A 27,389-nucleotide genomic window follows, 5' to 3' on the forward strand; every position below is an offset into this window, starting at 1 on the left:
GCCTCTTGCCCTTTCTAAAGGAGTGTGTCGGAAATAGCTTTCATAGAACAAATATTGGTCTTGGGAATAGAGAACATGCCACACCAATAGAGGTAGGAGAACTAGGACACTGATTTGATGAGGATAGCCCTGCCAGCAAAGTTGAGAAGCTCACCTTTCCAAAGTTGTAATCTCTTAAAGATGAGGTCAACCATTAAGATGAAATATTGATTAGTGAGTCTCCCATAGATGATTGGTACTTTACAAGATTGACCCAAAGACCAAAGAGTTTGAGAGAGAGGGGGGGGGGGAGAGGGAGAGGGAGAGAATCAAGGTGAAAGAATAGGTGGAGGCCTTGAAGAAGCATAAGATCATTGTTAAGAGATTGAAAGATGAGATGCTGGTCAGTTTTGGATTGGGGGCTTCTTGAGAGGACCTCCACAACAAAGGAGAAGAGAAAAGGGATGACGGGCCAACCTTGACGAATGCCAACTTTGGAAGAGTAAAAGCAATAGGGGATCCATAAGTGATCATAAAGAAGGCATGGGAGGAGATGGACACATCAATCTAGTGGACAAAAGTGGGAGGAAAGCCCGTCTAGGTAAGAAGTTGCACTAAAAAAGAGTGAAAAGCTTTGTGGAGGTTGATTTTCATGAGCATAGTGTGTGACTGTGATCTAGAATCAAACTCCTGAATAATTTTTACACAAAGAAGTATGTTGTCAACAATACTCCTAACAGATACGAAAGCAAACTGGTTTTGGCTGACTAGAGAAAGAATGACCAGCTTGAGGCAGTTGGCAATAATCTTACAATGAACTCGTAAAGGAGATCATGGAGGTAGACCAAATGAAAGTTTGAGAGTGAAGTGGTGTGGGGTTTCTTGGGAATGAGGCAAAGGAAGGTATGGTTGATGGAGGAAAGTTGGGAGGGGTTGAGAAAGAAGCTATGGATAGCTTTGATAAGGTCATCATGGATGAAGCCCCAAGTGGCTATAAAGAATCCCATACTGAAGCCATCAAGAAGGGCTATTAGTCTTGTAGGATAGATGCATCAAAGATCCAAACCCCATTGCTCAAAAGAAGCAAGGGAATAGGCTCGTAATTATGGTGAGTTTTAATGGAGTGATGGAAATATGCAATGCTTGAGTCACCAAGCTCGAGCCACTTAATTCTGGACTTCTGATGGAGGAAACTCTTATCCTGGTAGGAAAGAGAAGAGATGACAAAAGAGAAGGATTTCTCTTCCTTGGTAAGCTTAGGGTTAAGGGAAGGGATTGCAAATGAGAGAGGCAAAAAACACTACAATAAACAGACCTACTTTTGTTTCCTTTTATGTTGTTTATGACTGTGTTAAAAATATATACTCAATTATGTTGATTTTTCCGATGACAGGGGATAGTATATTTCATAGCTCCGAATGTTAAAGGTTAACATCTAAGTTCCTAGGATGCCCAAAACTTAAGATAGGGCTTGAGAGGCCTCAAGAGGGTTGTTCACTATTACTTCTTGTATAGAACTATAGATACAAATGTTTAGAATGTTAAGAAAGAACAACAAGATAATAATGTTTGAATACAAAATATAGATGTCTGGACTCTGGTCTTACTTTTTTACATTATACGTTCAATGAAACTCTCTTGAGCTTACTCTTTAACCGAAACTTCCACTGCATATTTATGTTCTATGACAGGAGTTGATTGTAGGGGTATGATGGATGGTCATTACAACTCCTGTTCTTTTTACTCTGATTGGGTTTGGGGTTGTCGCGATACTTGTCCTGGATAATCTTTTATTTAAGTCATTCGAACAAAAAAAAGAAATTTAATAGTTTTAAAAAAATTCCTTAATGGAAGTATCTGATGACACTAGGATTTCTGTCTCATCAGTTCTCACCATTAGAATCCGTTGCAGGAATTAGGAATGTTATGCAAGAAAATTTATGAAACATATGCCAATTTGAAATTTCAATCCTATGCAGAAATTTCTAATAGTGAAGATCCTTAAGTATACCAAGAAAATAAGACTAGTTACCTCCCAAGAAAGTACCGGTACTGCCGAAATACGCCAGGAGTTATTCGGTTGGATAAGTCCTTGGACTTCAAGAAATTGTACCGGATGAAATCCTTCTTAAGCGCGACACTACGCTTCATATCTTGCCATAAATCTCCAGCAAAAGATTGCTCCTCAACTACTGAAACAGCAGGACTCATTTCATTGCTTGGACTTGCAGACGCTGATGATATTTCAATCCCAGCTAAAATCTGCTGCATGTCTGGGGGTATTGGGTATCCATTGTGAAGCATCCATCTGATAGGAAGCTGTTTATAACTTATACCTGAACTTGTGCTTGGTTTAACTATGCCTTCCAAAATGTCAATATAGTGATCTGGTGGATTTACACGGTCAGGAACATTGATTCCAATGCCTGCAAAGTATTCTTCCACTTTTTTCACTGGTCCATGATACACAGTGAGGCCGCCTTTGGCTAGAAGTATCAAATCATCAAACATTTTGAACAATGTATAGCTGCAAGGAGAATTTCCAAAGCACCTATCAAAATACATAGATGTATGCATTCATCCTCCTTATTGTTGATTTTCTAATTTTCCAACTGTGATATGCTTTTGTACTCCATCATTAATCATGTTAGACAGATTCATCATTGGAGATTAAAATTGTGTTATGATCACAAGTAGAAACAGAGAATCCTCAAATAAATTTGTTCCCAGTTCATGTAGATACTACAAATGAAGTTAGACTATTCTTATGAAATAAATAAAGAGAAGATTACTGAAAATAGATATTCCTGAAGCATATGGAATAAAACTAAGCACATCTAGGCAATTCCTTCAAATATAATATAAAGGCTTCCAAGTATGTTTGACCTTGCTTTTCAAACAGAAAGCAACTCTAATTATTAGGGCATACCTTGGTTGGTGAACTACCATGCAGATGTTTACCCCTTCAATTGCCTCACGACGAAGTGCCCTAAGTAGCAACTGAGAAGAAGAACTGTCCAAACCAGATGTGGGTTCATCTAATATCAACAATGAAGGCTCCATGACCATTTCCAGTCCAACATTTACTCGTTTCCTTTGGCCTCCAGAGATCCCACGCTTCTCTACTGTTCCAACCAAGGAATCCCGTACTGCCTGTAGTCCCAAGGATTCAATAACTCTTTCAACTACTAGAACCTTATCTGGTTTTGGCATGTCAGCAGATAATCTCCATGATCAGAAGGAAAAGAAAACTATGTCAATGCAAGAGAAGCAGACAAGTAAACTCTGAAGTACATCATATGGAAATAGAAACTTAAGACAATGCATCAGCAGAAAAAGCTAAAAATAATTGAAGTTGGACTGATGTCTTCAACGAACAGCAGCAGCATATTAAACAAACTCAAATAGACAAGTAGCTGTCGTTAATGTTATCTTGCTTTTTGAAGCATATAAACAAGAATTCAAATATTTTTATGTAAAGGCAGACATTAAAGAAGGGCCATTACCCAATGCTGGCCTATGTGGGATCCTGTGCGGGGTGAACCGTTGGTCCTAGACTCCTAGCCAGGTAGCCTATCGAATTTCCTTGCAACTCAAACCAAGAAATTTGCTTACAGCTCAAATCTCTAACTGTTGCTCCAAGCAACAGCCTTTTGCAAAGGTGTCAATAAGCTTATTTTTAATTAAACTCAATCTGGAATTTCAAAGAAGCGAAGACATTTCTATTTTATTATTATTTTTTTGTTATTATTCAGTGATGACAATCTATCACCAACCTGTTTGTCCACATTCCACAGAACCAAAATTAAACAGCTTGTTTCTGTTAGAAGACATAAAGGGGTAAAATAGGGAAAAAAAGGGGGTATCATGTAGCGCCTGGCAGAATTGAGAGTCCTATACGTAAATTAGAAACTTTCTATTTTTGAGTTTTTTCTTGTTCTATAAATATAGTGTTGTTTTATGAGGTTAATCTTTTGGTTGAGTTCTACTATGAGTTCAATTCTGTTAGAGTTTTAGTTTGTGTAATTTTCTATTTCTTGTTACCCAAGTAAGGGTATTTATGTAATAGTCATCTTTCCACCTTATTATAAATAGAGGGCTTGAGATCACACTGATCAATAAGTCATTCTACCACAATCGATTTTCTCAACATGGTATCAGAGCCAAAAATCGATTAGAGAAAAAAAGGAAAGATCGTATCTCTCTCTCTCTCTCTCGATTCTGCTACTAGACTTGCTACCGCTACAGCTACATTACCTCTGACCTTCACACCCATCACCTGCCTTCCCATTCCCATCACTGACCTGAAAAAGCCCATTGCTAGACCTTCAAACCCAATATTTCCGCCATTACCTTGACCTGCACTCACCAATACCATGCTGCAATTCATCTTCTAACCATAGAACCCGCCATTGTACCTGTTAGGCCTGCACTTCACCATTACCATCACTGAAATTCATCTTCTAACCATCAAACTTGCCATCGTACCTATTAGGCCTTCACTGCACCTCTTCGCCATACCAGCAACCATCAAACCTTTTTCTTTTTTCTTTTGGAATCCCAAGGCTCTTGCGACCTAAAAACCAAACACTTCTTCTACTTCCAGCAGCAGAATATACATGGGACAAACCACCCCAACCCTAACTGAACCATGTCTTGTTTTTTTCCTTTCTAACCTACGGTTCCATTAGCCCAAAAAGAAAGAAAGAAAAAGAAAAAAATATATATATTGATGTTCCGGGGGTCTCTTTTGTGAATTCGAATATTTTCAGGGGCCTATTCTTGTGAATTTGCATATTTTCAAGGATCTATTTGTGATTCGCATATTCTTAAGGACTATTTGTAATCTATCATATATTCGGGGGCTTATTTGTAATTTTACATATCTCTAGGGATCTGTTTGTGATTTCACATATATTCAAGGGTCTGTTTGTGATTTTCCATAACTTTAGGGCCTCTTTCGTAAAAACAAAAAATGGTGTTACTTACCCTATGCACCTTTTGAGTCCAATAACTCCCTAGTTTTTTTGGCATGGCAACCACCGATGGTACTACTGCCTCCATTGGCTCCGAACTTTACCCCACTCTTCATCCTCTTTTGGTTAAAAAAAATGGTGTTACTTACCCTATACACCTTTTGAGTCTTATAACTCCTTAGATTTGTCAGGGTGGTTTGGCTATTCCATTCTATGACATCTCAGTTGTTTTGAAAGGGTGAAGACTGAAGAACTGCAAACAGTCTTTTTGGCATGGCAACCATTGATGGTACTACTGCCTCCATTGGCTCCGAACATAACCCCACTCTTCATCCTCTTTTAGTAAGATTTAATCGAACAAATTATTTGATTTGGTCTTAATCTACCAACCTGACTATTGTCGGAAGAGGACTTGTTGGACACCTTACGGGCGCCACTATAAAACCTCCCACCATAGGTGTTTCACAGGATAAATGGATCTCGAATGACTCTTTTATTATGTCATTCCTTTTGAATTCCATAAATCCAAATATTGCCTGTGGATACCTATTACTTGATATTGCAGCCCAAATTTGGAAGGCTACAACTGAAAGTCTGAAACATATGGGCAGTTGGAGAATGATGCATAGGTTTAGGAGCTACGGAAGAAGCTTCATGAGACTACCCAAAAGGAACTAACTGTGGCCCAATATTATGTTAAGTTGCGCTCTCTTTGGCAAAAGTTGGATCATTATAGGGATTATCACCCCACTAATCTAGATGATGTGGCCACTTGTATGAAGCATAATAAGATTCGGGTATATGACTTCTTGACGGGTTTGAATGTGGAGTATGATCAAATCAAAGTGCAAGTACTGAGTTATTCTCCCTTTCGTACACTAGAACAGTCCTATGCCCTTGGTCAATGTGAGGAAACTCGTCGATTAGCTATGCTTCATGCTTTTATAGTGGAGAAATCAGTCTTACAGTCTGTTAGCACTAAATCTGATTTGGCTAAGGAGATTGTCAATTGTGAGCACTGTCACAAACCATATCATACCAAGGCCAATTGTTGGAAGCTCCATGGGAAGCATATTGATTTTGAGCAGAAAAAGGCACAAAGAAGGGGAAAACGAAGGCAAATCTTTCTGAGACGGTTTCCACAACACCCTCTGCAGACGTTGGTTTTTCACAGGAGGAGTTAGCTACTCTGCAACATGTTCTGCAGTCTTCTACTGCTAGTACAGCCTCAACTACTTCTTCCTCTGCTACCCATATCAACCCCTACCTTGCTACTTTAGGTAAAACTTTTACAGGCTTCCATGTTTCTTCAAATTCTACTCTTTGGATCATTGATACAGGAGCAACTATATGACAGGTTCATCATCCTTTTTCTTACATTATTCTCCAACTTGCGAAAAAGATAAAGTTCGAATTGCTGATGGCTCATATTCTTCTATTGCTGGAAAAGGGACCATTCAACATTCTCCATCACTTTCTTTATCTAAAGTTTTACATGTTCCCTCTTTCTCTACTAACTTGCTATCTATCAGGAGTCTTACACATGACTTGAATTGTAAAGTGACATTTTTTCCCATTTTACTGTGCCACCCAAGATTTAGTAACGGGGAAGGAGATTGAACATGGTAAACTAGACAATGGACTTAATCTATTGGAGTTGATTGGAGGATTTACTTTTGCTCTGACTGCATCTTTTAAATAGTTCTATTCGGTAAAATTAGACCTTCATCAGTGGCACCGTAGGCTAGGTCACCCCTCTTTAGGAATTCTTAAGAAAGTATTTCTTGATTTAGTTTCTTTTGTAACAAGGATGAATTTTTTTGTGAAGCCTGCATTTTTACGAAGCAGACTCGTTCTACTTATTTGCCTTCTCTTCATAATAAAAAATCGATTTCTTTTATGCTAATTCATACTGATGTGTGGGGCCTCTGCCAATGTGTGTCTATTACTGGCCATAAGTACTTTGTAACTTTTATTGATTGTCACTCTTGTTCTATATAGATTTATCTTTTAAAACAAAAAAAATGAGGTTTTTCGATATTTTCATGATTTTCATAATATGATTAAAATTCAGTTCAATGCTACTGTGAAGATCCTTTGCAGTAACAATGGCATAAAGTATATTGATGGTGAATTTTAGAGATATCTTTCTGACTCAGGCATAATACACCAGACCATGGTTGTCAAGGCGGCAAGGTGACCAAAGCGGTTGGGGGCTCCACCTAGGTGATTAGGCGACAAAGTGGCGCCTAGGCGGCAATAAGGCGAACAAAGCAGTTGGGTTAAAATTTTTCAATACAATTACTTTTAAACTACTTTTCAATACAACTACTTTCTTTAATAAGCTAAACAAATATTCAGTAGTCACATTCATCCAAAAAAAAGAGCATTCAAGAATCATAATTATGAAAAATTATTCAAAAAAAGAACACAAACATAAGTTCAACTCATCAAACCATGGTTGTCAAAGCGTTTGCTTAGGCATTTACTGATCCATTGAATCTTGATGTTGAGTATGGCTTATGCTTCACATTTTGTTGTTGATGGGTATGGGGGTCCCGGTGGGGGTGTGGGGGCAATGCCCCCGGAGCAAAAAATAGGTTTTATGTCACTTTGGGCCTTGGAGTTCCTTTGCAAATTGAGCATCTATTAAGCGATTCAAAACAAAGCGGTTGAGAAACCGTTTTGCCGCCTAGGCGACCGCTTAGGCACACCTTTAACAACTATGCGCTAGACTAGTTGTGTTGATACGGCTGCCCAAAATGGGGTTTGCCGAAAGGAAGAATTGGCATCTTTTAGAGGTAGCTCGTACAATTATGATTGCTATAAATGTCCCTAAACAATACTGGAGTGATGCTATACTCACTACCTCTTACCTTATGAATAGGATGCTTAGTAGGATACTTGGTTTTAAATGTCCTAATGAGATTCTCCAGGGAGCCTCTTAATTTGTTATTCCCTCAAAGGGCTTTGGATGTGTGTGTTATGCCAGAATCACAGCCCGCCAGAGCAAGCTGGCTCCTTCTGGCCGATGCCACATATTTCTGAGGTATTCTGCTACTCAAAAAGGGTACAAATGTTATCTCCTCCTTCCAGAAAGATTATTGTGTCTATAGATGCAATTTTGAATGAGTCTTGCCCTTACTATACAATTCTCCAGGGGGAGAGTCCTAGAGGAGAGGTGTTCTTTCCACCTCTAGACTTTCCTATGCCACACATAGACGCCCACACACTACCATAACACAACATAGGAGTTCAAGAAGAGTTTCCAGACCAAGGAGAGACTTCGGCCAGTATACATGAAGACTCTAATTCTTCCCCACCGTTTTTGAACCATGTGAAGAACTTGGTCAGGGGGAGACCACTTCCGTGAGGCACACTATTGAGGTCTTTCAAAGCAAGATTGACCAGAATAAGGAGGTGCAAACTTATCAGAGGAAGAATTACAATCGGCCAAAACAAGAGGAGAAAAGTGACATGGTACCACTTCAATCCCTTGCTCCAGAATCAGATTATATTGTTCCCCCTAAGGTATCTTTTTTTTTTATCTTCCTATTATTGTTAGAAAAGGAGTTCGATCTTGTACTCAACATCCTATAGCTAAATATGTTTATTATAACTCTTTATCTGACTTTTACTGTGCTTTTATCTCCTCTATATCATCTGTTTCAGTTCTTGGCAAAAAGCCTATATTGATGCGAGATGGAAGGCAGCTATAGTAGAGGAAATACAAGCAATGAAGAAAAATGATACTTGGGAGCTGGTTACACTTCCTCAAGGAAAAAACCCGTGGACTGTAAATGGGTGTTTGTGGTTAAACAAATATGGATGGATCTGTCAACAGGTTGAAGGCTAGACTAGTTAAAAAGGGGTTTACCTAGACCTATGGGATTGATTATCATAAGACTGTTGCCCTTGTTGCAAAATGAACACTGTCAGAGTTCTGTTGTCTGAAGCTGTGAACAAAGACTAGAACTTACACCAACTAAACATAAGAGTGCCTTCTTGCATGGGGAGTTGGAGGAAGAAGTTTATATGGAAATCCCACATGGTTTCTCTAATGACAATATTGCAAGGAAAGAATGTCAATCGAAGAGGTCAATTTATGGGTTAAAACAGTCTCCTAAATGTTGGTTTGGACGCCTCCAAAAGGCAGAGACCTCTATTGGGTACGAACAAAGCAATGTGATTATACACTATTTGTCAAGAAGTCAGGTACCAATATCACACTTCTCATTGTTTATATGGACAATATTCTCATCACACGGAGTGATGGTAAGGAAATTCAAAGTTTGAAGGACTTTCTTGGCAAAGAGTTTGAGATTAAAGAGGACGTTACAATACATCCTAGGGATTGAGGTAGCTTGACCAGAGAAGGGTATATACCTATCACAGAAGAAGTATGTCCTATATTTATTATCAGAAATGGGAATGTCGGGGTGTAAAACAGTTGATACCCCCATTGAGGCTGGAGCTAAACTTGAGGAAAAAAAGGGAGAACTAGTGGACAAAGGATGATATCAAAGGTTGGTAGGAAAGCTTATTTATTTGTCTCACACCAGGCCAGACATTGCTTATGCCGTGGGGAGTGAGCAGTTCATGAATAATCCATATTTAGCTCATATGAAGGTTATTACCAGAATATTGTAGTATCTGAAGGGAACTCCTGGAAAAGGAATACTTTTGTCACCCGCTGATAATCTCAGAGTAGAAGCATACACTGATGCAGACTGGGCTGGATCTCCTGACAAGAAGTCAATTTCAGGTTACTGTACCTTTGTCGGAGGTAATCTTGTTACTTGGAGGAGTAAGAAACATAATGTGGTAGTTTTATCCAGTGAAGCTGAATATAGAGCCATGGTTCGTGGAGTTTGTGAGTTACTATTTTTGAAAGGCCTGTTAGAATATGTTGAAGTATATGCAAATCTGGACTATTTTACTGTTTATGTTACTGTTCACGTGAACAGTAAAAACTGAATAGTTTCTATTTCTAATGTAGGAGTCTTTCTACATAAGTTTTGATAGTTTCTAAAAAGCATAGTTTCTATTTGGGTGGTAGTTTCTATTTTCATAACTTTCTATTTTAGGAGCTAGGAAGTTACTAAAGCTGTAATTTTTTGTTTCCTTTTTTCTAGAGGACAATTACTTGTCTTTCAAGTTGTATTAGATTCATTAGAAGCTATAAATAAAAGGGCTCTATGATTCTAGACTCTTTAAGCAAGAATCACAAGCCTCTTCTACTAGTTCTTCATCTCTCTTCTCTTCTTCTTCTTCTCTTTTTTCTTTGTTCAAGTTCAGCTGCTGTTTTGATTATTTAATGCTTGTTTTCTAACATGGCATCAGAGCAAGTTTAATCAACGTAGGGACCGTTTTCTCTCTCTTGGCTGCCCAGTTTTTTTTTCTTCTTATTTTTTTTTCCCCCTTTTTCTTATCTAGGGCAGCCCCAACCTTCGCTGCAGTAATTGTGCATAGCTGTCTTTCTTCTTTAACTTTTGAAGCACCAAGTATCTATGTATTAATACTAAATAAAGGCCCTAAGCTTTTTGGGGATATGTTTACCTATTTGATTCAACTAAGGCTGCAACTACCCTTTTTTTGTGTGCAAATCTGAAGTTCAATCTGCACTATACTGATGTCTTGGGATTCCTCTTGATTCTTGCGAAGATATGCCCATAATTCGGATTGCAAGATCTAAGTATTGTCTTCCATTGTTTGTGGTATAAGTTCTGCTGCAAGTCGTATACTAGTACCCTGTTTCAATGGATTTCTCTGTTCTAAAAAATTCTGCTGCTATCGTTTTGCTTTACTACTGCTTCCGTTGTTTATTTCAGAATCAAGTTTAGCCTTCTTATTATCTAACACTTCTACAAAGACCTAGAGGACTACTTTTCCTTCATATCAATATCTGTTAAAGTTTCAAATCTAGCAGAAGTTTGTTGCTATGGTCCGAGATATGATATTATTTGCTACTGCAACTACTATTATTGCATTTCTTCTGAGTGGATTGCTGCAGTGACTACTGCAATTTTGAGATTCCAAGATGGTTCAATATATTTTTTTTTCCTGATCTAATTTGCTCCTGCCTAAGGGTTAGCGGTGGTCCAGAATTTTTTTTCCCCCTTGGTGCACAAGACTTTGTCCTGTGAGACGATTTTCTACTGCTTGATCAGCTTTATTGGTGAATAATACATTGCTCTGTGGCTGCTACTTTTCCTTCTTGGGTTTCTTTTGTGCTCATACTTTAAGATGCTTGTCACTGGTCATCATTAATTGTCCACGTGTAATGCTACACGTGAGGGGGAGAATGGTACCTTATTCTATATCTACTCAAGATGTGCTGATGGATATTATTTGTGAAGATCTTTGCCCTCAATTTATGGCATTCTACAACAATATCATTACCTATCTTTACCTATATTGCCCTTTTACCTACCTATTTGATTTGTAGTAACCCATACTACCTTACCTACTTGGTCTGCAGTAACCTATACTGTCTTTTACCTTGCCTACTTGGTCCTCAATAACCCATATTGTCTTTTACCTTATCTATTTGATCCACAGTAACCCATACTGTATTTTACCTACCTACTTGGTCCGTAGTAACCCATATTGTCTTTTACCTTACCTACTTAATCCGCAATAACCCATATTGTCTTTTACATTACCTACTTGATCCGCAGTAACCCATACTGTATTTTACTTACCTACTTGGTCCGTAGTAACCCATACTACCTTACCTACTTGGTCCGGCAGAACCCATATTGTCTTTTACCTTACCTACTTGGTTCGCAGTAACCCATATTATCTTTTACCTTACCTACTTGGTTCGCAGTAACCCATACTGTTTTTTACCTTACCTACTTGGTTCACGTAATCTCATACTGTCCTTTACCTACCTACTTGGTCCGTAGTATCCCATACTACCTTACCAACTTGGTCCACAGTAATCCATATTATCTTTTACCTACCCATACTTTACTTGTTACTTGCCTTCTTGTGAAGCATTTATATGGACATTTCTCCCTACTACCGGCATTACGTGGATAATGCATTTTGCCTACTTACTACTTGCGTTTTTGTGAAGCATTTATATGGACTTTGGAGTTACAATTTTGAAGATTTAGTGTGGATATTTCTCCCTACTACCGGCATTATATGGATAGTGTCTTTGATCTTGCTATACTTATGGACTTTGTTCGTCTTCAACATTGTCGATTGTTTTCATTATTGGATGGTTCTTTCGACATGAAGAATTAAAGTTTTTTTTAAGTTGGTGTTGATTATCTCCTGAGTGAAATTTTCTCAGTGTTTATAAACGTCTGCCATTGCTACATGATTCAAGATTGGTGCTACCTTTCAAGTTTATTCTTATTGTGCAAGCTGAAGTTTTCTTTATGTACACTCCAGCTTGAGAGGGAGTGTTGAAGTATATGCAAATCTGGACTATTTTACTGTTTATGTTACTATTCAAGTGAACAGTAAAAACTGCATAGTTTCTATTTCTAATGTAGGAGTCTTTCTACATAAGTTTTGATAGTTTCTAAAAAGCATAGTTTCTATTTGGGTGGTAGTTTCTATTTTCATAACTTTCTATTTTAGGAGCTAGGAAGTTACTAAAGCTGTAATTTTTTGTTTCCTTTTTTCTAGAGGACAATTACTTGTCTCTTCAAGTTGTATTAGATTCATTAGAAGCTATAAATAAAAGGGCTCTATGATTCTAGACTCTTTAAGCAAGAATCACAAGCCTCTTCTACTAGTTCTTCATCTCTCTTCTCTTCTTCTTCTTCTCTCTTTTCTTTGTTCAAGTTCAACTGCTGTTTTGATTATTTAATGCTTGTTTTCTAACAGAATACATTGGAGTCCAAGTTCCAAACCCAATAATGCTATATTGTGACAATAAGGCTGCCATTAGCATTGCCAATAATCCTATACAACATTATTGAACTAAGCACATTGAAATTGATAGGTTTTTTGTCAAAGGAAAGCTGGAACAAGGGTTCATTTGCATGAATTGATAGGTTTTTTTGTAAAAGGAAAGCTGGAACAATGGCTCATTTGCATGCCTTTGTGAGGTCCACAGACCAAGTGGTAGATAGTTTCACTAAGGTTGTGTTTGTTTGCAAAGGTGGGGTGGGAAAAAAAAATATGTGGGTCCCATGTGTAGAGGGGTGAGGGAGAAGGAAAGGAAAGGAAAGGAAAGGGTTTTGTAGAAAAGTGATAGTGGTGGGTCCCACTTTTTACTTTTCCCAACTTTCCCACAAAGTCCCACCAAATATGTGGGGTTTTAAAATGGCTTGGGGTGGGAAAGTTGAGTTACCACATCAGCAGACAAGTTTCCTTGATTCAAGGAAACTTGTCTCTCACTTTCCCACCCCAAGCAACCAAACAATCTACCATTTTGGGATTTAAAGGAAAAGTAAGAAATCTACACTTTTTTCAAGAATTTTCCCACCCCACCTTTATTCCAGCAAACAAACGCAGCTTAAGGGTTTGAAGGAAGGAGATTTCCTTCCTATTGTAGGCAAGTTAAACATGACTAATATCTATGCCTCAACTTGAGGGGGAGTGTTGGTTGAGTTCTACTAGGAGTTCACTTTTTTTATAGTTTTAGTTCGTGTAATTTTCTATTTCTTGTTACCTAAGTAAGGGTATTTATGTAATAGTCCTCTTGCCACCTTATTATAAATAGAGGGCTTGAGATCACACTGATAGATTAAGTCATTCTACCACAATCAATTTTCTCAACATTATCACATCAATAGTGTGGTGTCTTTCATTCTCTTCTCAATTCTTCTTCTTCTTCCTCTCATTCCCGTGCTCTCTTTCCCGCTGATTTTCTGATCCATAACATTTTAGTAGAGGTGAGGTACTGAGTGATCCTTAAACCTTTGTGCTGCAGGCTGTACCTTCTTTATTTTCACAAGAAAAGTGGCTGGTGTCTTCTGCAATTGGATTTTGAAATCTTCTACATAGTTTCTGGTGATTAGGGACAGCGCACTATGCTGTTTAATGGAGACTGGACATGAGACTAAATGCAAAGGAACCAGATCTCTTGAAGTTTCTGTTGGATCCTGTAAGAGTTTTGATTGAGGAGAATTAGGTCCAGGTATGTTTCAGACCTAGTTGCTTTCAACCAGACTTATGTGCTGAAAATATTGCAGCAGTTACTCATTATTACACTCGTATAAAGTATGCCAAAACATGAGAAGCAAAAGAAAGGTGCACACCCCCACTAAATTCACTACTATGCATTTCCCACATGATAAAACCGCAATATTTATAGTTTTTCTAGTTAGTAAAATTCTTGCCTATTATGATTAACTTCACAGTAAAGCTATCAAATCCGCCCATAAAAGAAGTAATGCATTGCACATCAAAGGCATAAACAAGGTGAAATTGCAAAGGAATAAATTGCGAAGGAAGAATAAGTACCATTTATTGGAATTAGGAAGTAAATGTAGCTTACCTGCACCTTGCACTGAACCATAGATTCTCTTCCACTGTCAAGTTGCCATGCACAATATCATCTTGTGGGACAAACCCAATAATTCTCTTGTATGAAAGGATAGATTCAACCTTTCCATTTATAAGGATTAAACCACTGATTGTGCATCCAGTTATTTTTCCAGCAAGTGCAGAAAGAAAAGTTGTTTTTCCAGCTCCTGAGGGGCCCATGACAGCAGAAACATGTCCAGGCACAATTTTCCCAGTAACACATCTCATTAGGTGCTTGTTCTTACCTTTTAAAGTGAGGGTCAGATCTTTGAAGGCAACCTCAATAATAGGTCTGGTCCTGATCTCATTGTCAGTAGCCATTGAAATAACTCCTGAAAAGGTCAAATTCTTGTTCTCCTGCTGCAGAGCTTTCTCCTTCTCAATTTGCCCATATGCATATTTAAAAATTTGACTATGGGTATGTATATTCTTTGTTTTTGGTGCATGCTTTTTTAAATTTTTATCTCCGATTTCCAAATTAAAACCTTCATTACTATCAGGGTTTTCCTCAAGTTCACGCATCATCTTTGTGAGATTACTTGGTTCCTTCTTCTTCCCCTTTGATGCTGCAGACGGTTGCTGAAATGACCCTGGGCCCATTGGTGGTAATAAGGCATTATCTGTTCCAGGCTTAGCTTGACCAAGACCCTTCAGTGGCTCTGGTTGTTTCACAGCCGAAGATTTTTTACGAGAAAAGGTACGTGATAACTGGGTCTGCAGTCCGATTGCAGACTTCTTGGCAACCTGCTTTGCAGATTTCCACCTTTCACGTGCTTGTGCAGTTTCTCTGGCACTCCTTGCTGCAGCTTCCCTAGATCTGGCTTGTCTTCTTTCCCGGGTAGTGATTACTTGGTCAGAACAGTTATAGATAATGAGTAGCAAAGTACTCAATGCAGCCTGCATTAGAATTCAAAGTTAAATTCTGTGACTGTTGGCATCTGTATTTGGAATTAGCGAACATAGTTTTGGCATTATATAATGTTAGAAAACAAGCTTTAAATAATCAAAACAGCAGTTGAACTTGAACAGAGAAAAGAGAGATAAAGAACCAGCAGAAGAGGGCTATGATTCTAGCTAAAGAGTCTAGAATCATAGTGCCCTTTTATTTATAACTTCTAATGAATATAATATTTATAGCTTCTAATGAATCTAATAAAATTTGAGAGACAAGTAATTGTCTTCTAGAAAAAAGAAACAAAAAATTACAGCTTTAGTAACTTGCTAGCCCCTAAAATAGAAAGTTCTGAAAATATAAACGACCACCAAAATGGGAACTATGCTTTCTAGAAACTCCCAAAACTTATGTAGCAAGACTCCTACAAATAGAAAGTAGAGTAGCATCACTAGCATAATATTGTTTATGTGAACAATAACTATTCACGCGAACAGTAACGTGAACAGTAACTATTCACGCGAACAGTGACGTGAACAGTAAAGTAGCTTAAACTTGTGTATACTTCAACACTCCCCCTCAAGCTGGAGTATACAAATCTCCCATGCCCAGCTTGCAACAAATAGATTGAAAACTTGGTATGATCAGAGCTTTGGTGAATAAATCAGCTAGCTGGTCAATAAAGCTCACAAAAGGAGTCACTATAAGCTTCTTCTTAACTGTATCACACACAAAGTGGCAGTCCACCTCTATATGCTTCCTCCTCTCATGGAACACTGGATTACTAGCAATGTAACTGGCTGCTTGATTATCACAAAACATTTTCATAAGGATAGAAACTGGAAATCCCATTTTCTCTAACAAGAAACAAAGCCACCTCAATTCAACAGCGGTGTGGGCCATAACCCTATACTCAGCTTCAGCACTAGATCGAGCAATGGTAGACTATTTCTTACTCTTCCAAGTCACAAGATTTCCACCAAGAAAAGTACAATAACATGTAGTTGACCGGTGATCAATGACAGATCCAACCCAATCTGCATTAGAAAAGGCAACCAAGTCCATACTCTGATTTGGTCGATAGATGAGCCCTTTTCCGAGCGCACTCTTGAGGTACCGAAGTACTCTCATCGTTGCGTCCCAATGGGCCTTCCTAGGAGACTGCATAAACTGACTCAACACACCAACTAAATAAGAAATATCAGGACGAGTAACAGTAAGATAAATAAGCTTCCCAATAAGATTCCTGTAATGATGGACATCATCCACCAAGTCACCATCATCACGTCCTAACTTTAACTGAGGATCCATAGGAATGTCACTAGGTCTAGAAGCAAGCATGCTAGTCTCAGTCAAAAGATCTAACACATACTTCCATTGTGACAAACTTACTCCCTGTTTATTGCAGATCACTTCAATCCCCAAGAAATATTGTAGATCACCTAAGTCTTTGGTTTGGAAAGATTTCTGTAAGTGTGCCTTGACTGTATGGATTGCATTAACATCACTACCTGAAAGAACAATATCATCAACAAAAACTGCCATAATGACAACACAATCACCTTGCCGTCTAAAAAAGATAGAGTGATCATAATAACACTGTACAAATCCAAAAGACTCCACAGCTTTCTAAATTTCTTAAACCAAGCCCGTGGAGACTGTTTGAGTCCATAAATCGCTTTATGAAGCCTACAAACACAAACATTGTCCTCCCCCTGAGCAATATACCCTGGAGGTTGCTCCATGTAAACTTCTTCATAAAGATCACCATATAAGAATGCATTTTTTTGTCAAGCTGAAAAAGAGGCCAATCATAATTCACTGCCAAAGAGATCAAAACACAGACATAATTAAGTCTTGCCACAGGAGAAAAAATCTCAAAATAATCCACACCATATGTTTGTGTATAGCACTTAGCCACCAAGCGGGCCTTAAGCTATTTAACCGTACCATCAGAATGGAACTTAATAGTATACACCACTGACAAACTAAAGACCATGTATGACAAGATTATAAAGCATCCATTTCCACATCCATAGCGGCTTTCTAGCTAGGAATTTTAAACGCCTCGGTATGATGGGTTGGAATATGAATGGTAGACATAGACAAAGTAAGGCAACGAAAGTTAGGAGGGAGATGAGAGATAGAGACAAAATAGGAAACAAGATAAACAATGTTAGAGCGTAAAGTACAAGTACGAGTACCTTTCCTCAAAGCAATTGATAAGTCATCTGAAGGCGGAGTGGGATCTTCACTAGAAGAATCCGCCGGTGGAGAGGATGAAAAAGGAACATCTATAGGGCCAGTTTCAGGCTCCACTAAAGGAGAGCCGCTAATATTGTTAAGAGGAACTCTATTATCCACAGTATGTTCTGCAAACTTATGTCTTCACTAATAAACCTGTAGAGGAATATTGCTAGTGGAAGAAACTAAAGAGGGAATAGAAGGAGTACCATCCAAAACACAGTTTTGGACAAACACAGATTGACTAGGATAATAAGGAGTGTCTTCACAAAAATCACTTCCGCACTTATAAATTGTTTGTGAAGAACCGAATCATAACAGCAAAAACCTTTTTGAGTACGTGAGTACCCAAGAAAAATACACTTAACAGAACGGGGGGAAAGTTTATCCAAAGGATGTGGTATATGAACAAAACGCACAAAACGCACAAAACCAAAATTTTTGGGTGGAACTAAAACGGTTCTCTATTGGGAAAAACAATTGAAAAAGGAGATTTTTCAAAAAGCAAAGTTATAGGCATTCGGTTAATTAAATGACTAGCAGTCAAAACCGCATCACACCAGTAACTTTTGGGAACATTCATCTGAATTAAATTAGCGCGTGCAACCTCTAAGAGGTGACGATTTTTGTGTTCAACCACTCCATTTTGTTGGGGAGTGAATGAACAATTGGTTTGATGAATCATTCCAAGAGAATCACAAAGGTTAGATATATCATGTTGCACATATTCCAAAGCATTATTAGACCGAAAAATTTTAATAGGAAGAGAAAATTAAGTCCGAATTTCATGAATAAAACTTTTAAATGTAGTTAAGAACTCTATCCGATCCTATAAAAGATACAACCATGTAAGATGGGAGAAATCGTCCACAAAAGTGAAAAAATATCGAAAACCATGCCTATTACTAATTCTACAAGGACCTAAAATATCGGAATGAACAAGAGAAAACAAGGACTCACTACGAGGGATAAAGCGTGGAGGATAGGTGGCATAATGATGCTTCCCTAACTCACACGCTTCACAATCTAATCTAGACACTGATTTAAAAGAAGGAAATAAAATTTTTAATCTAGGTAAAGACAAATGGCCTAAATGACAATGCCACTGGAGAGCATTTACACCATCATCAGAGAGAGCCACAATAGGGGCAGCATAGTCCAGATAATAGAGTCCGTTCCTTTCACACCCTCCACCAATCGTCTTCCTCGTGTGAAGGTCCTAGAAAACACAATAAATGGGAGTAAAGTCACAGAGCAGTTTAGTGCTTTAGTTAACTGACTAACAGATAATAAGTTAAAAAGAAAGTTAGCAACATAAAGCACAGATGACAAAGTAATAGATAGTGTAGGAGAAACACTTCCAGAGCCTATAATAGGTGTGGAAGTCCCATTAGCTATAACAACAGAATTTTCAGTGGTAGATTTAAAAAAAGAGCTGAAAAGTGATGACTTACCAATCATGTGGGAAGAGGCCCCTAAATTGATGATCCAAGGGGTGGGAGTAGAAGTGAGAAGTGTTGTGTTACCTACATGAGAAAGTGTGGCAGCAGAAGTACCAGTGGATATGGAAGCGCCAACCTCAATATTTTACAATCAACAAAGGATTTGGCTTACATCATCTTTTAGAGTCTTAGACAAGTCTCCTAAAGAAGATCCAGAGCCACTATCTATGTTTGTTACATTATCAGTACCATTATTAGAAACGATATAATTGGCAAGCTGTTTGGTCCACTCTGGCTTTCCATGTTTGGCCCAACAAGCTTCCACTTAGTGCCCTGTTTTATTGCAATGAGTACAAAGTCAAGATATCTTATCAGATAGTTGAACACCACGACCTCCAAAAGACCTGCTAACTCCCCCTAAACCACAACCACGTCCCCTTCCACAAGAGGTAGTGAAGGCTGAATTTTCTCCTTTAGAACTTTTTTCTGGAGAACTCCCTTCAGGCAAGACAATACGTTGAACTCTAGAATATGCTTCACTAAGTTTAGGGACACGCTCAACAGCAAGAAGATGTCCTTTGACAGATTTCAGTTCAAGGTTCAATTGTGCAAGAAACTTGGATACAAAAAATCCATTCCATTGGGTGTTAAGCTTCTCTATATCTATGGTGAGAGGTTGAAATACATTCAACTCCTCCATCATGCCTTTAAAGGAGTTGTAACAATTCTGCAGGGACTTGTTAGCTTGCTGAAAATGAAATAGTTTTTCATAAATACTAAAAATCCAAGTCATATTTTAGCTTGGGAATAGTTCTCTTGCAAGTCATCCCAATAGGGGTGTCAATTTGCAGTCTGAACCGTTAAAACCAAACCGCACTGGCCCGTTGTAGCCCGAACCGGCCAGGACTGAACATTAATGGGTTGTGTTTGGGCTGAGGGTGGCAGAGCCCGCACCAACCCAAACCCAAACCCAAACTACAATCTGTTATAAACCGTTTTACAACCCGTTTTATAGTTTTACATTAAATATTGTTTCAATCATCATATTACCACTAGGTAGTTGGTACAGACTATCGAAAAATTGAGCATGAATTCAAAGATCAAATAGTCTTCTACTACTTGTAAAGGACAATTAAAAGGATTAAGCATGAATGCCCAATTGAATGTACCAAGTTTGTTTAAATTACGTAAATATTTATCCAATCCATAGGTATTTCATTGCATATCAAGTTAACTACCAACTCAAAAAAGAGACAGATTTATAGAAGGGGGAAAAAATCAACATTCTCACAAAACAAGCAAGCAATTAGAACTACCTTTGAGCTTAACAAATATATTTGAACGTTTACATAATCTCCTTGAGATCCTTTAGACTCAGCAGTACTTATGGTTGAGTCACTTGTAAGTGAAGACATTAAACCGAGGTAGATATCACTCAAATCAGTTTTCTAGAACTTGAAGTAGAATCGAGCACCAAAAAAAAATCTGTAACCTTAGGACCGAATAGGAGGAAGAAAAAAAAAGGTTCGCAAGGTGCAACAAAAAGAGGTAACGAAGGTAGATAGAAAACAGTATTTAATCCAAGTTCTGGAATAGGTAGAGAAGATCAGTTCACATGAATACCTGATCTAACAGTCCGTAATATATAGCACTAGGTGCCTACACACCAAGGAAAACATAAAAAGAAAAGAGAACTTCAGAAGAGAATATTGAGAACCACACTATTTTGATTCAAAAAAGCTCTGATGCCATGTTAGAAAACAAGCTTTAAGTAATCAACACAGCAGCTGAACTTGAACAGAGAAAAGAAAGAAGAAGAAGAAGAAAAGAGAGATGAAGAACTAGCAGAAGAGGCCAGTGGTTCTAGCTAAAGAGTCTAGAATCACAAAGGCCTTTTATTTATAGTTTCTAATGAATCTAATACAACTTGAGAGACAAGTAATTGTCCTCTAGAAAAATAAAAAATAAAAAAAAAATTACAGCTTTAGTAACTTTCTAGCTCCTAAAATAAAAAGTTCTGAAAATAGAAACTACCACCAAATTATAAACTATGCTTTCTAGAAACTCCCAAAACTTATATAACAAGACTCCCACATTATAAATAAAAAGTAGAGTAGAATCACTAGCATAATACTGTTCACGTAAATAGTGACATGAACACTAAAATAGCTTAAACTTGTGTATACTTCAACATATAATAAGAAAAGGAAGTTTTGAGAAAAAGATAGTGTAAAAGGGAAGCATAATGAGAAGGGAAGAGAACGTGAACTTCCAAAAGATTGAGCAAATTGGATGCTATCAACAACAGCTACATGTGGACCATACATGTGTTATGCCTAAATAGATGGTCAAAAGTGTTCAAGTGTCATACTTTTGACTTCAGAGAATTCTAGCATCAAACCAGTTACACCATTGTCAAATTGGTTGAGCAGGCCTCAGGGGAGTTTGATATTAATGAAACCAAACACAGATTTTTTTTAGCTCGAAATTTTCAAATAAGGATGTAGTATTCCTGAACAATCTGTCCAGATTAGCTTTCTCTGTAAAGCTCAAATATTTGCAACATGGCAGTTCTGCTATGGTTCAAATTTTTGGATTTCCTCTCCACTCATCATTACCTAGTTCTTCATTTTTACCCAGTCTGATTTCCAGTTGTGGAGTTAAAGCCTAGAAATTGGTATTAACTTTAACTTCAAGCCTATTAAGTCAACCATTGAAAAATGCGATGAAATATTCTGTCGTACCCATGCTGACACTGAGAGGAGGGATAAATCAGAGTCCCTAAAAACACTCAAACATACCCCAGGGTTTTTGTTGTGAGAGGGAAGTATCCTCTCAATCTACCCCAATGGTGTTTCTGCTAATATTGGTCTTCAACTGCCATTAGTTCAGGTCCTAATGTCCTATACCAGCTTCAATTCCTAATACATAGAAGCAAGGGCAATCTACCCCAATGGTCTTCTGCCAACGCAACGACATAGGACACCTTGTTTACTTAAACCACTGATCTGTACAGAACCAAAAGTTATAACACCCCACCCCACCCCCCCCCCCCCCCCCCCAAAAAAAAAACATTACAGCACCAACAGGTTAGCCCTGCTGTCTACTCTGGATGCAATGGGACAATTCAATACAATAAATTAGTCTTCGGTTGTAAATGATACCTGGCTGGCATATGCCAGAAAGTATACAGAACAGGTTAAAGAATATACAAATTCTCATAACTGGCACTGTCTTTGATCTCTGCAATCCAGAAGAAATCCCCATATACCACTGATCCTACAAGCTGTACCCCATCAAGATGCATTGTTTTGACAGCAGCCAACACACATGCACTGTGTTAACAACAACGACAACAAGACACAAGCCTGATGCACTGTTTTTAATATATGTCAATATAAAGTGGGTCATGGACCCTATAGAGAAGCTCTCAGTCTGCATCCATGTAAGGGATATTCTCACAGAAAATTAATCTACACTTATCACAAGTAACAAATAACATTCAAGACAGAGTTAGAATTTAATATTACTTCGTCCACAACAGAAATGTGGAGCCAATGCAAGGGTATTTCAAAATATGACAAGCATGATAAGAAGTAAAAAGATAAATACTTACAAAAAGCATTATACCATATGCATGAATGTTTTGATTTGCAGATTTTGGATCACACGATGCCAATCTGAAGCATCCTGCAAGGTGATCAATCATTAAACATCAAATCCAAGAGCAAGCATTCTTTGACTTTAGTTTGGTTATACAAGTTCAAACACAAAACCATTATTCTTGAGGTCAGCTACAAAAACTGAGTAAATTTAAGTAGCATAAGACCAATGCGAGAAGACTGAGGTACAAAGAATAGACACCAAATAGAAATAAATACAAGTACAAAGAAGGGCAATATCTCAATGAAATAGCACACTCAATTTCTACCTATTCACGAAAACTTGAAAAAGCTAACTGTGCAATTTTCATACCCTTTTGATTTATTCTGAATTTATCATAATTAATGTCCTTTACCTTCATGGTAGCTCTCTACATAAGAAAGCATCCTACAAAGGAGAGCACTAGTCTTTTGAAATCAAAACAAGTGTATTTGTCTTATTCTTAACTCTCAATTCATTCTAATGTAAAAGATAGCTATCATAACCAGGGGGAAGAAAAAAAAAACTATTTTTATTTCATTGTTAAACATTAGAGCTCAGGTTGGAAACCAAAGTCTCCATCCATTTCTTTTTCACACAGCCTCCTTTAAGAGGATGAATTACTATTTTCCCTTTCTCTATTTTTGCACTTTGTTTCTTTCCTCTCTGCATCCTTTAAAACATGTTTGACCTCAATGATCCCACAGCTACTACAATTTCAAAATCAGAACTTGTTGCAAGGCAGCAGCAGTATTAATTATTTCATTAAGGGTAGAATTGTAATGTTAGGTTCTTTTGTTATTCTCGTTGTAATATTACCACAATGGCAAGATCTGTTCTATTTTCAAGTTTCTAATATAAATAAAGGACACGTTGTGTCTCTCTGACACAAGTTGGGATTTTCTCAAATCTTACAACAAGGTATCGGAGCCAAATCTGATCTGAGAAACCCTACCATTCCCATTGCATGAGCACCACCAACTTCCGCCTCCATCTAAGAGTCACCACCACCTTCTCTCTCCTCCTCTTCCCATTGCAGACCACCTCCATCACTTTTCCAGCCTAGCACAATGACTACCACCCCTCCAAACCACCAGCGACACCTCTACTAGCAATCCCCATAGGAGTATCTCCCTACACTTGCGATCCCCCTAGAAGTGTCATACTTCCTTTTTTATCCCCCCTTAATCCAACAACAGCCCTAGGAGCCATAAAAAAATTGCCTCCTACTTCCAAAGCTCCTAGGGTCTCCAAGCCTTGCCGGCTAACACGCACCACCATCAACGATAGCCCTAGAGCCATCGCCTAAAACTTTCAAGTGCTCTGGGGTTGTCACGACCCCTTCTCCTTCCCTTTCTCCACCCTGCAATTGGCTTTAGGCCTCTCGCATCCTCTTGCGAGTTTCCTAGAGCCAATGGCCCTTTGTCCCAAATGTTTTAAACCTTTTTTGTCCTAAAATATTTTATCTATGCTTAATATACCTTAGTGGTGAGCACTTTTCTCCTGCCAAAGGATCCTATTTTCCTATTGATTGAGTAATCTAATTATTATCCCGTGCAATGGCTGATTCAGTCATCTTCGCCTCTTCTAGTACATCTAGTATGGAAGAGACTCCAGTCTCCTCTTTTTTCAGGATTGAGATTTCTCTCCTTTTTAGATGACCGTTGTTAAACTTAATGGGACCAATTATCTTTACAAGTCTCATTTTGTTTCTCTTACAGTTGGTGCTTGTGGTTTTACTAGCCATCTTCACGGGACTTCCGTTAAGCCGTCTTCTCCTAGTACAACACAAGATAAGTGGGAGACTAATAAGTGCTTGGTTATAGGATTTCTTCTTAATTCCATTGAACCAAGTATTACAGAGAACTATCTTCTTCTTCCTGATGCTACTAAGATCTAGAAAGTTGCCAATGAGACCTACTCAAAGGTTGGTAATGATGCACAATGTTTTGAGATCAAAAGGAAAATTCATCAATTATAATAAAAAGAGCTTACCCTATCTCAGGATTACAACACTCTTTGAGGTTACTATCAAACTTGACTTCTACGGGCATTTTACTCCATCATGTGCAACTGATGTTGCTGCATATCAGAAGTTGGAGGACAAAGAGTGAATGATTTTATGGCAGCACTAAATATTGAGTATGATCAGGAACATGCTCAATTCCTTTCCATCTCTAAAGCAAGCTTATGGTATGGTTGACACCAAGGTTGACACTAAGGACAGTCATAAGACAACAATTGTATATACTCAAACATCTAACATGTCTCCTTTGGTGGCTAGTATCGGTAGTAATAAGACCAATACCGGTGATTCTCGCACATCAGTTAAGTGCGAATATTGTGGACCCAAGTGGCACACCAAGGAGAAGTGTTGGAAGTTGCATAGTTGTCCAACAAATTCCCGTGGAGGAAGGAATGCTAACAGGGGAGGAAACCAAGCTTCTTCCCATCAAGCTAATTTTGACACCCTAGTACTTCGGCACCTTTCTCCTCTAATGAGCTCCAGCACCCACGACAGTTGATGACCAGGTGTGATGTGACCACTTCTGAGCCAACTTCTAGTACAAGTGTCACCTCTCCTAGTTCCATATTCAAATACACAGTCTTCCACATGTATTTTAGGTTATCACAGTGTCAATTCGACTTATCACTTCTGGATAACCGACTCTGCGGCAATTGACCATATGACTAGTTCATCCTCTTTGTTTCATACTTATTCTTTTGTTCCCTTGACTCAGGTTGTTCAAACTATTAATGGGTCTCAAAAAAGGATCTATTATCTATTCACCTTCCCTTACTTTATCTTCTGTTTTGCATGTTCCTAAGTTTTCTGCTAATCTTTTATCCATTAGTAGCCTTACTCATGATATGAAAAACAAAATAACTTTTTTTCCTTCTCATTGTATATTTCTCACCTGGAAATTAGGCGTATGATTGACAATGGTAGACAACAGAGGGCATTATTCTTCCATTAGTCTTTCCTATGGCCTTTAGTTCCACTTCTCTTGCTCTTTTGACCTCGTTATAGTGGCATCATCGTTTAGGCCACATTCCTTTACCTACTTTATCTAAGTTATTTCTTGGTTTAGTTAAATGTTGTAATTTAAATGATTTTTATTGTGATGCTTGCATTTTAGCCAAACAATATAGACATGTTTACCAATCTCTAATAATTGCAGTAGTGTTTCTTTTGTTTTATTCATTCTGGTGTGTGGGATCCTTCTCGGACTGTGTCTATTTCTGGCATAGGTGGTTAGTACACAGTTTAGGGTATAGTAAAAATTCTACGTACAAACAATGGAACCAAGTATTCGGGTGGGGCATTTCCCTCTTACTTTGCTGACCACGGTATTATACACAAAACCAGTTATGTTGATGCCTCTCCTCAAAATGGGGTTGTCAAACACATTAATGGACAACTTCGTGAGGTGGCACATTCTCTGATGGTCACTATAAATGTGCCTCCTCAATTTTGGGGAGATGCAGTCCTTACTGCAACCTATCGATTAACCAAACGTCGTCCCGTGTTCTACAATAGCGTTGTCTCCTTGAGGTTCTTTTAGGGACAACAACTTTTTTTGTACCACCCAAGGTATTTGGTTGAGTTGCCTTTGCCCGAAACCATCGTCTTCATGGTAAGCTGAATCCATGTGGGTTACGGTGTATTTTCTTAGGTTATCCTACGATCCAAAAGGGATATAAGTGTTATCACCATGCTTCTTGTTGTTTATTTGTCTCTAAGGATGTTGTCTCCCAGGAACAAGTTCTTTTCTTTTCCCCTACACCTCTGTAGGGAAAGAATCTTAATGAAGAGGTTCGTCTTGGTTCCTTTAGATATTTTCCTGAGATTTTTGCTAATGATCCTCCTTTAGAAGATGGAGTGACTGAATAGGAAAAGCTTGTGGACGATATGCAGGGGAGAGCAAAGACCTCGATGACTTATCAAAGGTGGTCCATGTGAGACACCCCTTTTGCTAGTCCTAAAGTACCAATTCCACTAGGTGAGTTTAATTTCGAACCATCTCTTGATCCCACTTTTGACTTGCCAATTACATTGAAAAAGCAGCCACAGAATTGCACCAAACATCTTATCTCCAATTTTGTACATTCCAATCCATATCCCCATAATTTCAAAGCTTTGTTTCCTCTTTGTCCTTTACTTTTGTTCCTAACACATGCAAGAAGCATTATCCCACTCAAACCGGAAGGAAGCAATGGATGAGGAAATGAGAGCTTTGGGGAAGGAAAAAAAAAAAAGAAAGGAAGTGGGAACTTGTGTCCCTGCCTATAGGAAAGTGAAATGTTAGGTGCAAAGGGTATTTGTCATCAAACATAGGTCAAATGGAGCGATACAAGCCATGATTAGTAGCCAAGGGCTTCACTCAGACTTATTGGATATCAGGAGACATTTGCCCCAATTGCCTAGATGAATACAGTTTGGGTTGTTCCTTCATGTGTAGTGAATAAAGGGTGGAGCCTACAACAGCTAGATATGAAAAATGCTTTCCTTTATGGAGAGATTCAAGAGGAGGTGTACATAGATACTACCTGGTTATGCTACTATTGAGACTCGTGGAAAACTGTGCAAGTTGAAGAGGGCATTATATGGGCTGAAGCAATCTCCAAGAGCTTGGTTTGGAAGATTCCATAAAGCCATGGTTTCTAATGGCCCCAAACAAAGCAATGCAGCCATACCTTTTTCATAAAAAGAGACGG

General features: G+C 38.3%; 1 protein-coding gene across 1 annotated transcript in view; it reads right to left on the reverse strand.

Moving 5' to 3' along the window:
• Positions 1-27,389, reverse strand: part of LOC149021932 (ABC transporter G family member 28-like) — a 94,449-nt gene that overhangs the window by 18,605 nt on the left and 48,455 nt on the right. Inside the window, exons 7-10 of the mRNA XM_089150135.1 lie at positions 22,645-22,718; positions 14,422-15,347; positions 2,909-3,205; positions 2,012-2,506 (exon numbers count right to left, since the gene is read on the reverse strand). Coding sequence (XP_089006261.1) covers positions 2,012-2,506; positions 2,909-3,205; positions 14,422-15,347; positions 22,645-22,718 — 1,792 coding nt within the window. The remainder of the gene's footprint in view (positions 1-2,011; positions 2,507-2,908; positions 3,206-14,421; positions 15,348-22,644; positions 22,719-27,389) is intronic.

Source organism: Hakea prostrata, chromosome 3, assembly GCF_041222555.1.
Source record: "Hakea prostrata isolate BN-2017 chromosome 3, UWA_Hpros_2, whole genome shotgun sequence".
Taxonomy (NCBI): domain Eukaryota; kingdom Viridiplantae; phylum Streptophyta; class Magnoliopsida; order Proteales; family Proteaceae; genus Hakea; species Hakea prostrata.